The sequence below is a fragment of the Clarias gariepinus genome, chromosome 9, assembly GCF_024256425.1.
Source record: "Clarias gariepinus isolate MV-2021 ecotype Netherlands chromosome 9, CGAR_prim_01v2, whole genome shotgun sequence".
In the NCBI taxonomy this organism is placed as follows: Eukaryota; Metazoa; Chordata; class Actinopteri; order Siluriformes; family Clariidae; genus Clarias; species Clarias gariepinus.
Window position 1 is genome coordinate 9,794,045 of NC_071108.1, and position 16,345 is coordinate 9,810,389.

At 37.6% G+C, this 16,345-nt stretch overlaps 1 protein-coding gene across 1 annotated transcript in view; it reads right to left on the reverse strand.

The window, feature by feature from the left end:
• Positions 1 to 1,718: 1,718 nt before the first annotated feature.
• prkar2aa (protein kinase, cAMP-dependent, regulatory, type II, alpha A) overlaps positions 1,719 to 16,345 on the reverse strand; it is a 33,576-nt gene continuing 18,949 nt past the window's right edge. Inside the window, exons 2-10 of the mRNA XM_053503682.1 lie at positions 13,021 to 13,056; positions 9,682 to 9,815; positions 7,688 to 7,794; positions 6,640 to 6,793; positions 5,752 to 5,853; positions 4,362 to 4,436; positions 4,114 to 4,179; positions 2,964 to 3,102; positions 1,719 to 2,715 (exon numbers count right to left, since the gene is read on the reverse strand). Of these exons, the coding sequence (XP_053359657.1) occupies positions 2,591 to 2,715; positions 2,964 to 3,102; positions 4,114 to 4,179; positions 4,362 to 4,436; positions 5,752 to 5,853; positions 6,640 to 6,793; positions 7,688 to 7,794; positions 9,682 to 9,815; positions 13,021 to 13,056 (938 nt within the window). The 3' untranslated portion in view covers positions 1,719 to 2,590. The remainder of the gene's footprint in view (positions 2,716 to 2,963; positions 3,103 to 4,113; positions 4,180 to 4,361; positions 4,437 to 5,751; positions 5,854 to 6,639; positions 6,794 to 7,687; positions 7,795 to 9,681; positions 9,816 to 13,020; positions 13,057 to 16,345) is intronic.

The window sequence follows — 16,345 nt, forward strand, 5'->3', positions numbered from 1 at the left end:
ATTAAAAGGCAATATACAAACACAAATTTGCCTAGCTGTAAATTTTGGGCAGTGGGAGGACGCTGAAGAACCTGGAGGAAATGTACTAGCACAAGACGAACATGCAAAACTCAGCACACTAGACACACCCTGGAACTGTAAGGAAGCTGCACTACCCACTCTGTCATGGTCATATTGGCTTTTTCAGGTAAAAAAAAAAAATGCTTTAATACACTTGATTCAAATTTTTTTTTTTTTATAAATTAAAAAATACTGCTTATAGAAATGTTGCACTCTCTTCTCAACACTCAAAGCAACATTACATAGTTTAAACATCACCCTTATTAATATCAAGATAAAATCTGTCACATTTAACTTTTTCTTCTTATTTCCCCTTTATTTTACATCATCTTTACAGAGCACTAATTAAACTTCCAGCAGTCATAGTAATGAGTTGAGGCCCCATCAGGGTAGTTTCTGAGATGTCTCTACACACTGGTCAAAGAAACACAGGACATCAGACAGTATTTTAGACCCAAATGAATTTCTACATTTCTTTTAACCCACTGTTCCAAACTATAAAGTGTTGTAAAACTATGAAGGGAGACAAGTTGGAAAGGGATTGGAGTGGTGACAAGTTGGTGACAAGCTATTCAGCGTTTTTTAAGGATCAGGCGCTAAATTTACTCAATGTTCATGGAAACGCCTGCAGTGGGCCCCAGTCCATCTTAGTCATTCATGGACATTTGCACCATTTAAATCTTTTACTGCAGCTAAAAAAGTCTCAAAGATGTAGGGAAACTAAGCAAAGATTTTTTTTAAATAAATGTTTAGACTGATGGTATAAGACATTCCTTTTAAAAAACTGAACGGTGGGGGAATGTTAAGCTTTATTTGGACATTGTTAAACAATGAAAAGAGGACTTTAAGGAAGTCATTAACAATCCTTGTGTTGCATGGAAATATAAGGCCTCAAGTTGGACTGGGATAGTAACCCCTATTTAAAAATGGAGACCAAAGGGGTGTCCAATTACTCTCCAGCTCCTCTACGTCTGATTTCTGGACCTAGGACTCAGCAAAGCAATCTGGGTTCTATTCAGTTCTTTAGCTCATGACTTACACAGCTTTGTGAGTGGTCAAGAAAGCATGTTAATCCAGTCTAAAAGTGTTTTGTTGATTTGAATGTGTATGATGGTGTGTTTCAACATTTGTTGTGGAATTTAAGGGTATCTGGTTTACCATCATGTGCAATTTAATCTCGTGATTGCTCTGTGGGCTGCATCTGCATTCTTAAGACATCTTGTCTTCATATCCTGTGCTTTTCAAGAACCACCACGGACCATCTCTTCAAATCTCTTGAATTTCTAGGACAACCGTTTGCATTTTGCTGTAACAAAACTCAGCAAATCTGAAGCCAAGATTTTCTCCTAAAGGAGCTGTAGATGCTCCCTTTGGGGGAGAGGACAGACCTTTGAGCTCCTGGTGATGTTTATGCACCTTGGAAATTTACTGACAAATCAAAACAGACAGTGACAAATAGATAATGTACGTCTTTAGTAGTGAAGCAGGTGCTCATTATTTTAGAGTTTATTACTATTATTATTTCTTTTATTTTTTTTTTAAACAACCGGCCAGCCGGTCACCATCTTTACTGAAAACTAAATATCTGCTATAATCATGATCCTCTTAACCATTTAATAAGTATATGACATATCAAAAGCAATTTGTGAATCAGAACATGTTAACAAAATGTTTTGTTTTATTTACTTTTCAGAACAACTCATCCAGAATGACCAAGAGAAGAAATAAGCACTAGATTCTGCCTCACATTCTCCAATAAAGCCAAAAGAAAATCCAACAATAGTAGCAATAATAATAATAATAATAATAATAATACATTAATCAATACCATATATGGAGTTTGTGTGAGCAAGACAAGGACCTAACATTGGTCACCTTGGATACCACCAGAACTAACTCAACGCACCAACAGCAGAAAAGGAAACAAGTCTTATTTAAATAAGTGTTAATCAAAGCTTCGCACTGTCATAAAATGTTTCTAAAACATCTCTGTTCAACCGTATATATATATTTTTTTTGCATTTTTAGTCAGGCTTCCTTTCTTTCTCCAAACATTACTTTATGTCCTCTGAAGATTTTTTTCTTTTTTAAAGTGTATGTCCATGGTAAGGTATGGGTCCTTGGCTGGATTTAATTGTTGCATTCTGTGTGTGTTGTGCAAGTATGTTGAAGCAGGAAGTGTGCAAATGTGTTTGTTGTGTCCGCATGGCTGTCCTTGTTGCTGGAAGTTGGTTGAGGGTCATAACTCGAGGACAGGTAATGCTTACATTTTACACAGGGGAGCTGACAGAGTGTGTGTGTATGTTGGAATTGCTGGGTGTTGGGGATTTTAGGGTGCAAGCAAAAAAGAGGGCAAAGAAAGAAATATTGTGTTTGTATCTTCTGGGATAGAAGTTGAACATAAAAAGGAGTGTATGCCTACAAACTGTGGTGTGTTTATATAAACTAGATGTATTAGATTAATTAAATGTTTGTGTGTGCATGTAAGAGGAGTGTGTATGTGTGGTGTGTAAGGCACGGCCAGTCTCTGTCAGTCTCTGAGATCCATGCTGGAGCCGAACAGAGCCACTAGCTGCTCTTCATAGTGAGCAATGTTCCTCTTCATGATCTCCATGCACGGGCCCAGCAAGCGCTCAAACGCCTGCACATCAATCACTGCAACAAAAAAACAAACAAAACAAAAAAGAATTCACATAATGTCAAGTGTAGGGGTTAGGAAATCTTTAACAGAAATAATCACAGTTTTGACAACTTATTTGACAAAGAAGCAGTTATTTAAAATTGTTTGTGCTGTAGAGAAATACATTCAGACAAATAAATTAACCAATTAATTTTACATCCTACAATGTTAATTGTATATGACGAAACCGTCACAGGCATACCTGCACCTTATAGACACTTACCCAAGCATTTAACTTCCCCGTTGGCATAAGCTGAGGCAGCCCGTGGCTTGTTGGTTACAAGTGCAAGCTCTCCAAAGTACTGCCCTCTAGTGCAGCGAGCAATTTCTACCTCGGCATTATCCTGTCTGTCTGCTTTCGTCTGAAACAGAAAGACTCTTTTATTTCATCAGACAAAATTTAGCTCTGATTACAACATGACCTTTTCCATGGGACCGTTTCGACAACCTTATCTAACGTCACAACATTACGTTAAATTGTTTTTGACAGAAACACTTTATAAAGTCTTTTCTGAAGACTGTCAAAGAAATTACGGTCAGGAATCCGTGGTGGCAAAATCATGAAAACGATTCCTCATGCTCCCAGAACCTTTCACAATTTGAGCTTGATAAATCTTGGCATTGTTATGATGAAACATACACATGCAATCAGGGAATATAAAAACTGCTAGTGTTACAACCTGGGCACTCTGTATATTCAGGTAGTCGGGCCGACTTCATTTTATTGCCACATAAAGTCTAGACCTGACAAACTAAAGCAACCCCAGATCTCCAACAAGTTAACTCTAACAAGTGGTTTTCTTATGGCAACACATCTGTTTAGTCCCAATCCTGAAAATTCTCATTGCATTGTGTGTAGGGAAATACTCTAAAAAAAAAAGCTGTGATTTCTTATGATGCATTATGACCAAGCATTTAAGTGATATCCAATTGTGGTCAATATTTTTCTACTTACGACATTTCTTCTGCAATGTTGATGAATCAGCACTATATTTCTAATTGTAAATAAAGTGTTTGAGAATTTTTAACCCAAATTCAGTATCTCCTTACTTGTTTTCTTTGCTTACTGCAGGCCATTAATTCAACCGTTTTAAAACAAAGTAGCATTTTTCCATGGCCACAGGATACGTCTTCTGACAAGGATGTTTAGGAAATAAGAAACTACTCACTGCATCGATTAGGGTGAAAATAATAAAAAATATTCATGACTGCAGTAATTAACCAATTAAAGGCTTTTAAGTACTTGTTTATTAAAATCCAAACGGAGACTTTGTTTTGCTTATGCAGTGTAAAATGGCTGGAACTCAATGCCGAACCAACATAAGATTCATGATAAATTTAAAGAAGATATCTTGTGCTTTGTTGTTACTTACTTTGCTCTTCATCATGATCTTCACCTCCCCAGATTCAACAACATAAAAACAATCTGCTTTATCACCCTAAAAAAAGGAAAAAAAAAAAAAAAAAGGAAAAAATAAACAGCCCTGTTCAATTGTTATTGTATGAAACATTACTCAAAGGCATCATAGCATCTAAAAGCAAAAGCAAGACTATTCAAATTTTCGCCCTTGTTGCTATTTCAAATGCAAAATGACTGTTCAAGCACTTATTACATATGCACCTGCATGATAATCCTTTCTCCATCATGAAAAGTCTTCACCCCCAAAACGTCAACAATCTTCATTCTTTCAGACAACTGAGAAAGAAATAGTAAATAGTAATGTAAATAAGTGGCAATAAAATCCAGAAATTGCAAAATTCTGCAACAAAACTCTGCAATATTTCAGTCTCAATTTTTACATGCAAAATGAGAAGAAAAGGGTACAGTTAAACAGCACTTTTATCATTTTAATACAACAGAAACAGGCTTTTCCTTCATGCAGTACTTAAATCATAAATAATTTTAAATGCTAAAAGTGAAAACATACTATAAATTACTAAAATTACTGTAGACAGTACTGAACCAAAATCGTATGCATACAGTATATAGTACTGTCAAGACGTCTTGAGCCACCCCTCATTTCTTTATATTTTACCTTCAAAGAGAGAGACGTGTTCGAATATAGTCTTGAGGGATAGTTCTTAAATTTTCCTGAAGGACTTTTTTGCCTTTCATTCAGTCTAGTCGCTGTACCTGACCAACTTTAGAGGAATGTTTTCTGTATGTTATGCCACACAGTGACGAATGAAATATTTAAGCATAAAACATTAACTTAAGGCATGAACCAGTGAGAACCAGATGCAGATGACGACAGATGTCACGCCGGTTATCAGTATACTGGTAAAGCTGGATGCTGAGTGGCTGGAACAGACGACAGGGGAAACGAGGTTGCCGCTGGGTCGTCACATTAACAACCAATTTTCTAAACTGCATCTTTAAAAACCTTGCAGCCTGTCGCAGTAAAACATTTAATTTTATTTCTAATCCAATCTTATCTAATCTAGTTTAATATGAAAAAATGAGAGGTGGCTCAATACTTCTGCACAGTACTGTACATACATTAAAATTATGTGATATCTGCATCTTTTTCATGTCATTTCAAATTATAATTACATTATTTGCTTATTTATTGTTTGCCAGGTCATATGACCCATCAAATACAGCATACGGTCAAATTTGTGTTTTACTTTAATCCTCTCGAGACTGATTTATCTGTTTTAAATAAGGACTGGAAGTAATTAACTTCAGCCAGGGTCACTCAAGAGGATCACAAGTTGCACAGACTGACGCAAATATTCCCATATATGGCAATAAAGTAGACCAATTGCTAAATTAACTATAAAAGGAACACAGTCTGTTAGACATCAATTCTGCAGTAGAAACTTTCCATCCAACATTGTTTGGGGATTGGATAAACTCTGTTATCCTTCACAGACCCAAAAACAATGCATCAGTGCTATGTTTTATGAGCTGTAGCTATGTGATACAATTAGCAGGCTTTCGCAAGACACCAACAACAAATTTTTGCTGCATTTACTGATGAATTTATTATTTATCCAACACTCCTTACCTCTAGAGATTTGAGAAGTGGCACAGACTCAATGAAGCACTCATACATCCTCCTCTTCTTCGCATTGTTCTTCACAATCAGCCTACGGAATGTTGCTCGGTCCTGACAAACACACACACGCAAAAGATTGTGTTACATGTTTTCCTGGTCTAATCAATTCAGATCTTTGCAGCAACTGGACTTGTTTCATGAAACAGAGAAGGTGTTGCACTTGCTGATATGAGCGAGACTCAGTATTCAGTACTGCATCAGTATGCAAGGTTAAATGATTACACCAATAATTTTAGTCTTCTCTCCACTAGCTTATATTCACAAACAGTGATCTCGAACTCGAGTAGCAATGTTTATGTGCAGTCCAGTTACCCGGAATTCGAAAACAGAGATTGAATTGTGACAGTGCCACAGACATCTACATCCAAAGCTACATGATTATCATCATTATGATAATTATTAGTGGGGACGGTGCTTAAACTGGACAAAACAGTATACTGCAGCACAAAAACTATAACAACTTTTATGCTAACACAACATGCAGTCATTGCAGTCACCTTGCAGTTAAATCTTTAAATGAAAATGACACTAAAGATTCAAATGACATATATATGTGTATGTATATGTTTTTTTAAGCTAAATTATGTGTGCATGTGTGTGTGTATATCACGCCTTCTATTATAAGCTGCACACAACCATCAGTAAGTTACACTGTAGTATGTCTAATTTAACAACCCACTTGGTGGAGCTGTAGGTCAGAACTATGACTCAACAATATCTCATTCTCTCTCACACACACACACCCACCCACCAGAAATTGTATATTAATGAATGAGCAAAAAGTCAAACAAAATTAAATATGTATTAATGAATGCACGCAGACTCATGCACACTCACCAGTCCCCAGAGGGCCCCTTCCTGCTTGGAGATGATGGTAGCAGCACGAGGTGTGTTGTACATAAGCGCCAGCTCCCCAAAGCTGCCCTTGTTGTCGTACTGACCAACGCAACAGCCTACGCCATCCTTCTGCACCACAATATCATACACGCCCCTGCAACAAAAACAAGACGCCACTAAGCACTGGCACAACACATTTCTCAAAGATTTAAGTTCATGGCATACTGTTGGTCCCATCTGACAAGCAGCATGCCAATATGATCTGGGGTTTGGGTCTAAATACATAACCACAGGTGAGAGAAATGTTTCTGTATTGTCTGTGTGGATGTTAGAACGAGGAGTTGAGGCTGAGGGGGAAACAAAGCACACTCCCACACAGCATCAGCCTGGAACTGTTTTTAAATGTTAATGCATAATAATGAAGGAAAGGGCTGAGAGTATCCCAACATTTTTAAAAAACATCCAAAGGAGTTAAGTAAAAAAAAAAAAAAAGTATAGAAAAAAAAAAGTATATTTGAGAGCAAAAGACAAACGAAAAGAAAAACAAAAGAAAAACGTGATTTAATGACAACAAATCATAACTGAGGATTCCAAAAATAAATAGTCTTAACACAAAATGTTAATTTGGTTCATACATAGCATTAAATAAATATGTGCCTATTCAGTATAGAGTATTCAATTATTCATCCGTCTTCAATATCGTTATCCTTTTAAAGGGTCGCGTAAAAAAGCCTGGAGTTCATTCCAGAATACTCCGGGCACAAAGCAGGGTAAACCCTGGACAGGGTGCCAATCCATCACAGGGCTCCCACATTCATTCCCACACCACGGGCAGTTTGGGAACGCCAATCAACCTCAACTGCATGTTTTTGGACTGCGGGAGGAAACTGAAATACTTGGAGCAAACCCACCAAGGACTTTAAAGAACAACATGCAAACTCCACAGACCTGAGGCATGAATTAAACCCTCTACCCTGAAGGTGTGAGGCCACAGTGCCGCCTCAGTATAGGAGTACATTAAATTTTTTATTGTTTTGAAACTTCTTACCTTTCAATAACGTAGAAATTATCCCCATCATCTCCCTGATCGATTACATGTTCTTGTGGTTGCACGAGCACTTCAAACATGGCATCCAGCACTTCTGAAAACTGCTCCTGGTAACACCGGGGGGTGGGGTGGGGGGTTAGTAGAGCATAACAAATAGAATATAATGGAATAAGGAGTACAGCTTACAACTCAGGATCAAGCAAAAATCCAGCATTTAAAAATATTGGAGTATTTACATTACTATTCCTTAAGCATATCTCTCAGTCTAGTTCAGTGCACACAAAAACTAAAATGGTAAGACTGCTGTCTTGACAATTGTTTAGAGACACAATCCACAAGGAGGATAAGCCACAGAAGATCTAGGCTGAAAGGGTTGGCTGTTCAGGGGTCCCTGTATCAAAGCATTTTCATAGGAAGTTGCCTGAAAGGAAAAAGTGTGGTAGGAAAAGGGGCACAAGCAACACGAACGACCGCAGCCTTACGAAGATTAATTAAATTAAATCAGAATCAAAAACTTAGAAGAACTTCTGAGTTATTGCATCAAGAGCCACTACACAGACGTCTTTAGGAAATGGGCTACGACAGTTGAGTTCCTTGTATCAAGTCACTCCTAAACTCCAGAGACAACATCACAGCTTATTACCTGGGCTAAGATGAAAATATAATGAGAAGGTTGAAATGAAAGTAAATGTAATGTCCCAGAGGCCCAGAATCCAGGATGCTTGAAATACTTCTTGTGTGAAGTTTCCACAGTTGATGATGATTTGTAATGCCATGTCATCTGATGGTGCTGGTCCACTCTGTTTAATCAAGTCCAAAGTCAATGTTGCTGTCCATCACGAGATTTTAGAGCTACCGTCTGGTGGCAAGCTTTTTGGAGATGCTAATTTCCTTTTCTTACAGGACTTTGCACCTGCCCACAGTACTAACTGGTTTGCTGACCATGCCATTACTGTGCTTGATTGGCCAGCCAACTTACCTGAACCTTGAACCTCATAGAGAATACTGTCAAGAGGAAGATGAGAAACACCTGACCTAACAATACAGATGAGCGGAAGGCTGCTATCAAAATTATAAATTATTACCAAAATAAACTCAGCAAAAAAAGAAACGTCCTCTGACTTTCAACTGTTTTTACTTTCAGTAAACTTAATGTGTAAACATTTGTATGAACACTAAAAGAGTCCATAAGACATTGTTTCACAATGTGTCCCTGAATGAAGGGAGGCTCAAAAATACAAGTCAGTATCTGGTGTGGCCACCAGCTGCTTGAAGTACTGCAGTGCATCTCCTTCTCATGGACTGCCAATTGCGGACAGTCTGAGCACTGATGGAGGGATTGTGTGTTCCTGGTGTGACTCGGGCAGTTGTTGTGGCCATCCTGTACCTGTCACGCAGGTGTGATATTCGGATGTACCGATCCTGTGCATGTGTTGTTACACGTGGTCTTTCACTGCGAGAATGATCAGCTGTCCTTCCTGTCTCCCTGTATCGCTGTCTTAGGCGTCTCACAGTGCGGACATGGCAATTTATCGCCCTAGCCACATCAGCAGTCCTCATGCCTCCCCGCAGCATGCCTAATGCATGTTCACGCAGATGAGCAGGGACCCTGGGCATCTTTCTTTGGGTGTTTTTCACAGTCGGTAGACAAGTCTCTTTAGTGTCCCACGTTTTTAGAACTGTGACCTTAAATGCCTACTTTCTGTAAGCTGTTAATGTCTTAACGACCATTCCACAGGTGCATGTTACAGTAATTAATTGATTATGGTTAATTGAACATACATGGAAAACATTGTTTAAGCCCTTTACAATGAAGATCTGTAAAGTTATTTGGATTTTTACAACATTATTGTTGAAATACACAGTCCTGAAAAAGAGACGTTTATTTTTTTGCTGAGTATATATTACAAGAAAAAATTCTTTAAAAATTCTATTTTTTGAGATACATTGTATATTAGATATACATACACATAAGTAGATTCAAGGTTGTGTACCTGGTCGAGAGCTTTAAACAGCAGTATGTCTCTGCAAGCCTCTTGCAACCTGCATCTCTGCTCATCTGTTTTTGGGTGAACAACTCTTGGCTCAGAGTCTTCCTCATCATCAGGGTTAAATGCCTCCGCACATACTGTGAGGAGAATATTAGTGTTAAAAGCAAAACAGGAAAAAGATGAATATTATAAAAAAGGCATTTTAACTTATCTTCTGGCCTTTTAACCACTGCGCTAGGCAAATGCTAGGAAACTTACTGGGGTAGGAAACAGGGGGAAGAAGCACATGCTCCTAGAATAACAGCCACAGGGTGGGAGTAGATTCGGTTTTCTTTTGACTGTACTCACGATGTCTGAGTCAGCATAATGCTACACAAACTTAAAGACAAATACAGTGTTTCCCACAGATTTATCTACACCACCTTGGGGGAGGATAAAGCATCAAGTGGAGGTGGATCTGGTTTAGGAGATTTATTATGTATATTTTCCTGATATACAGTGGGCCAAAAAAGTATTTAGTCAGCCACCAATTGTGCAAGTTCTCCCATTTAAAAAGATGAGAGAGGCCTGTAATTTTCCTCCTAGGTATCCTAGGAGACAAAATTAAGAAAGAAATCCAGAAAATCAAATTGTAGGATTTTTAAAGAATTTATTTTCAAATTATGGTGAAAAATAAGTATTTGGTCAATAACAAATTTCATCCCAATGCTTTGTTACCCTTTCTTGGCAAAGAGGTTAAATGTTTTCTGTAAGTTTTCAGAAGGTTTTCACACACTGTTGCTGGTATTTTGGCTCATTCCTCCATGCAGATCTACTCTGGAGCAGTGATGTTTTGGGGCTGTCGCTGGGCAACAAGGACTTTCAACTCCCTCCAAAGATTTTCTAAGTCATTGTCATGCTGAAAAACCCAGCCACGTTTCATCTTCAATGCCCTTGCCCTTTCACTCAAATGATACATACATCTCATGATACATGCCCCCATTTATTCTTTCCTTCACATGGATCAGTCGTCCTGGTTCCTATGCAGAAAAACAGCCCCAAAGCATGATGTTTCCACTCCCATGCTTCACAGTAAGTATGGTGTTCTTTCTCCTCTAAATACGACAAGTTGAGTTTTTACCAAAAAGTTCTATTTTGGTTTTATCTGACCATACGACATTCTCCCAATCCTCTTCTGGATCATATAAATGCATTCTAGCAGACTTTAGACGAGCCTGGACATGTAGTGGCTTAAGCAGGGGGACACATCTGGCACTACAGGATTCCCCAGGAGTCCCTGGTGGCACAATGTGTTACTGATGGTTTCCTTTGTTACTTTGGTCCCAGCTCTCTGCAGGTCATTCACTAGGTTCCTCCGTGTGGTTCTGGGATTTTTTCTGACAGTTCTTGAGATCATTTTGACCCCACGGGGCCCCAGATCGAGGGAGATTATCAGTGGTCTTGTATGTCTTTCATTTTCTAATAATTGGTCCCACAGTTGATTTCTTCACACCAACCTGCTTACCTATTGCAGATTCAATGTTCCCAGCCTACAATGTGATTTTCTTTTTTTTTTTTTTTTTCTTTCTTATTTTGTCCCTCATAGTTAAGGTATACCTAGGATGAAAATTATAGGCCTCTCTCATCTTTTTAAGTGGAAGAACTTGCACAATTGGTGGCTAACTAAATAATTTTTTTGCCCCACTGAACAAATATTTCAGCTATGATGAATAGGGCAAAAAAAAAAAAAAATTGTAAATAACAAATCCTAAATCCATTTTATTTCTCGCTATTTTACGTGCACTCTTATTTTACATTCAGTGCGGCCTCCTCAGGTACTGTAACTCCAAGCAAGTTTTTTCCATCAAGATCATGCCTCATACACCGAGAGCAATAACAAAACATAGTTAAATATTTTCATTTTCTTCTATTGTTGACTACAACTGCAGTCATCAGAATAACATTTACTTTAATTACTTTCTTATATAGGCATTTATATATATTTTTCTTTCTAACATGAATCTCAGAATGAAACTGCAGCCCCGTTAATGCTCATTAACCCTATGTTCTCTGGACAAATTAGTTTATTACTTCAGCTTGTATAAAAATAAAAGTAAAAGTCCAGCTCAAGGTGGACTCTAGTACACCTCAATTGCAGTGACAATCGCAATGTGAACTTTGAATCCACATGACTGCAGGAAGTGAACCATTGTGTATTATGGGATGCCAGCAGTCTTTTTTTTGACAAAGTTACATGTGGTCGTGATCAGTGGCTTAAAACTAGTTATTTGTATAAATACAGACTTGTTAAGCTGCTAATTTCCTTTCAACCCTAGACACCCCTACATCAAAGCTTAATTATTATTTTTTCCTTATGGTTGGTTTAGTTATATGCAGTGTAAAATCAAACAGCAATTGAAACAGTAACGGCATGGGTTTGATCTGGACTTGGCATGTGTTTAAGGGCCTTAAAACATTCTTTTCAACACAAAAACACAATCCAAAATCATGTATCTAGAAGTGAGGTAGAATTCTAACTGCAAGTCATCTGTCACACATCGTATATACTGTATACAGCCAATAACAACAAAATAACTATTGCTAATCGATTAGATCAAGCATTTAGGTAGCAATCTTCACATTTGGATTTTAACCCGAACAGATTTTCTTGATTCACCCTTTCAGTCATTACCTGCTGATAAGGAAATGTTAGGGTTAAAAGGGGTTACTTATTAACTTATTGGGGTTTTGGGAAGTTCGAAGCACTCTAATGGAACTGAAAGAGCTTTCAAAGTGTTGTGAAATATCACTGACAACAAGCCATCTCTATCTGTGGCATTCTGATAAAAAGGTGTATTGCCATCATGTTCAAGTAGATCATGAGGACTGCGCAGCACGATTGGAGGATAAAATACTTTATTTGAAGTACTTAAGTTTTAAAAATGTATCCTTTATTGCTGAGGACTGGTCATAATCATATGCCATGAACATGAGAAGCTCTGACAGACTGTAGCACTTTGTAGCTTTTTTCTTTTTGCCATCCAAGTAACCAGCCAAAAATCAAACTTATTATTGACCTTTGTTTTGATAACGACACAATCACATCAATGACATTTTTTAAGTAATGTACCTTGTTGGTTAAAAAGCAATACCAGTAAAACTATTTACGGTAAACAACTTTTTAAAATAATTGTGCATTAACAGAATGCTCGTGCTGGGCAAGACATCAGTAAGCAATACTAAAAGGGAGGGGCATAATTACTAAGATACACCACACTCTTGGGAGGAAATGATAGAGCGAGACCATACTACACTCGCACACTTTTTAAACTGCATGATTAGTGCAATGACGTCAAAACTCACCCGACACTCTCCGGTTAAATCTGCTGGGGGGAGGTGCTGTGAGAAGAGAGAGAGAGAGAGAGAGAGAGTGTTAATTAAATTTTACTGTCTCTTTGCATTGCGCGCACACACACAAACACACACAGTGTCTCAGCAGTTGTGGTGAATGTAAACATCTTCCACTTGTCTCTGTGGTTACCAGGTAGGCGTGCTGAACCGCCTGCGAGGTCGGTTAAAACCCTGAAAAAGCGTAGCAGTGGGTGAGTGTGCAGAATACTGTATAAACACACACACACACACACACACACACACACACACACACACACACACACACACACACACACAGAGGTGGAGACACTGACATGTCTGTGCTAGCCTTGAGGTCTCTCGCACTCTTTCTATTCGTCCTTCCACAGAAGTGTATTTCTCACTAAGCTGTTATAATCTATTAACTTCACAGTGTGAAAGTGAGCCTTAGGAGTATTTAACTTACCCTAAGAAAACACACACACAAAGTTCTTGTGCGAAAACTGTGGTAAACATCTTCAGTCTAACATTTTCCCCAGAAGCCTGAACTTATCTCTGTATATATTTATTTATTTTTTGATTATAACAAACTAAAATTTTGGAGATTTTACAAATTTGTAGATGTAGACGTGTCCAAAAAATGTGACATAATTACGTAGTCTAACAACATAGCCAATTCTCTCTCAAATGACCCCGAATTTTACTGAGAAATTGTGTAAAAACTAAGTTTAATGACTGAGATGGATCAGGCGTGCCAGTGATAATGACAATGTCCTGTTGAAATGGCCACCATGTTTACCTGACTTGACACCTTGTGATTTTTTTTTCAATGGGGCTATCTGAAAGGACTAGTCTGTATCCCCCCCTCTTCCTACAAGCCCAGAGGAACTCAAGCAGAGAATCATTGAGGCGCTAGAAAATGTTATACAAGATAAGCAGAAACTGGACTACTTACTTGATGTGTGTCCTATTACAGGCGGTGCACATGTTGAACATTTGTGAAGCTTTGTGAAAGTGGTTATATATACCATGCATTTCAATCACATAGCCAACAACATTGCATTCTAATGCCCTTTGTCCATTAGAAGCAAATCAACAAAGCATTAAAATATATAAATAGGAATTCCAATTTTTTACGCTCTATAAAAAAATCTAATGACAAACATTGAGTTAACTGTAGCTTTAACTGAACTCACTATTATTGTATAACATGTTGAAGCCACATTAGTCAAGCCCTAACTCAGGAAAATTGTCTTAAAAATAATTGTTAATATTAAGATTTTTTAACTGCTTTCAGATTGCAAACATAAAATATATTTTCATACAAGTAGTTGGGTACAGGTTGTTGAATCTGTGGAAAAAAACGTCTAATACTAAATTAACCTGAGAGATTCAGCCACTTGCATGTACAAAGATTGAGGTGCTTCAACCTCATGTGCCTGACGTTGCCATGCCAACCAAACTCAAGCAAGACCTCTTCATCACCATAACAACACTGTGACCATCCACTAACCAGAATATAAGGCAGATCATACATATGCAAAAGAGCAGATTTAAACATGCAAGATTTTTTTTTTTTTATTATTATTTGCAAATGACATTTTTAAAATATATTCAAACTTCATCTATACAGCTCAACATTATTTGGAAAAATGTTTGACCATCACACTCATATGTGGTTCTTCCTTAAAGTGTTGTCACTAAAGGCGAGTTTATATTCCACTAATAACTGGAATAAAACTGCATCATGTAAACAACTCAGTCGGAACAGTCTGTCCTGATCCCGCCCGATCAGAATGAGAAGGGCGGTGCAAACCCTTGATAATCTGTTCAATAGGTAAATATTAGTCAGTGTAAACACTTGATTCCGATTTTGTAGGAATAAATAGGTTAATTCGGTGCACGTTTTTCTGGTAATGTCTAAAAAGGTATATTCTGATTAAAATCTCTGAGCATGTAAACACATCCTATTAGTGTGCGTTTAAACTGAAACCTTATTACTTATGATTACTTATTATTAATTATTTTAATTGTAATAATTACTTACTATGTATACATATCCAATTGTCTAGAATGCCTTTGTTGGGTGTAGTATTATAATTTTATTTCCCAGCAAAAAAACAAAAAGGAGCCAAACCTGCTCCAGCATGACAATGCCACTGCGCAAGACATGGTGTGCCAAGGTTAAATGGGAGAACTTGAGTATTCTGCACAGAACCCTGTCCATAACCCGACTGAACACCTTTGGAATTAACTGGAACACCAACTGCACCTCAAAGTCTCATCAGCCGACACCAGCAGATAATCTCACTAATGCTCTTGGGATGAATGAGCACAACTCCTCACAGTCATGCTGTATTATTCAGTGCCAAGCCTTTCCAAAAAGAGATGGAGAATATTACCACAGCAAAGATTCTGATAAATCTAGAATGGGATGTTCAGCAAACACATGCAAGCTTGACAGTCAGATGTCCACAAACTTTCACCATATAGTGTGTTTTTAAAAGCCTGATCAGTCCAATTTCCTTGGCAGTAAATATTTTTAAACCCTCCTCACCCATTAAAAACACAGTCTGAACTATCTTGTGTTTTTCAACAAATTTAAAGGAGGTCTAATGTAAAGTCTAAGGAGGTCTGTCCATGTAAACACAGCTGTAATTGAAGAAGTATATTTGAAACTGCATTCAGTTGCTCTCAAAATTTTTGATTGATGATTCCACCCGTTTGTCATCTCTTATTTTCACTAAAAGCTCAGGAAACAGAAAAAGATAGTCAAAGAAAGGCAAGTGTCTGAACACACAAACTGGTTAAATTGACCATTATAATAAAGTTACCCTGGCCTCAATTTATATTTCAGTATCCCAACAAATTGTGACAGAAGTCTTCTACAAACGCATCTATAATCAAGTAATGAGATCGTATCACTTTGTGATGGAGTTTTCAGTATCCGGAAGGGAAGGAAGCTGCTGGAAACAATAGTACGATAAATGTAGTAAGTCATGGCCACACGCATGCATGAGTTTTATCAGACACATGCAACATTAGTGCAGTGCATTTCAGGCTTAAGTTTTTTTCAGGCTTTTCTTTTAGTTCCCAAAGAAGTAAATTTTTTTTTTAGCAACAGTGGACAAATCCTAAATTCATCGGTTATGCCACCAGGAACATTAGAGAAAACTCTAATATTGTGTTCAGGTCAATTTTTATTTTTTTGAGCTTGTTGCTGTTTTTTGTTGATCTGATGAGGCTAAAAAGTTTAAACAATGTGGTTCAGTATATTAACAGACTAAGGGATAAAAAAGTCCATCTGTTATTACTAAGC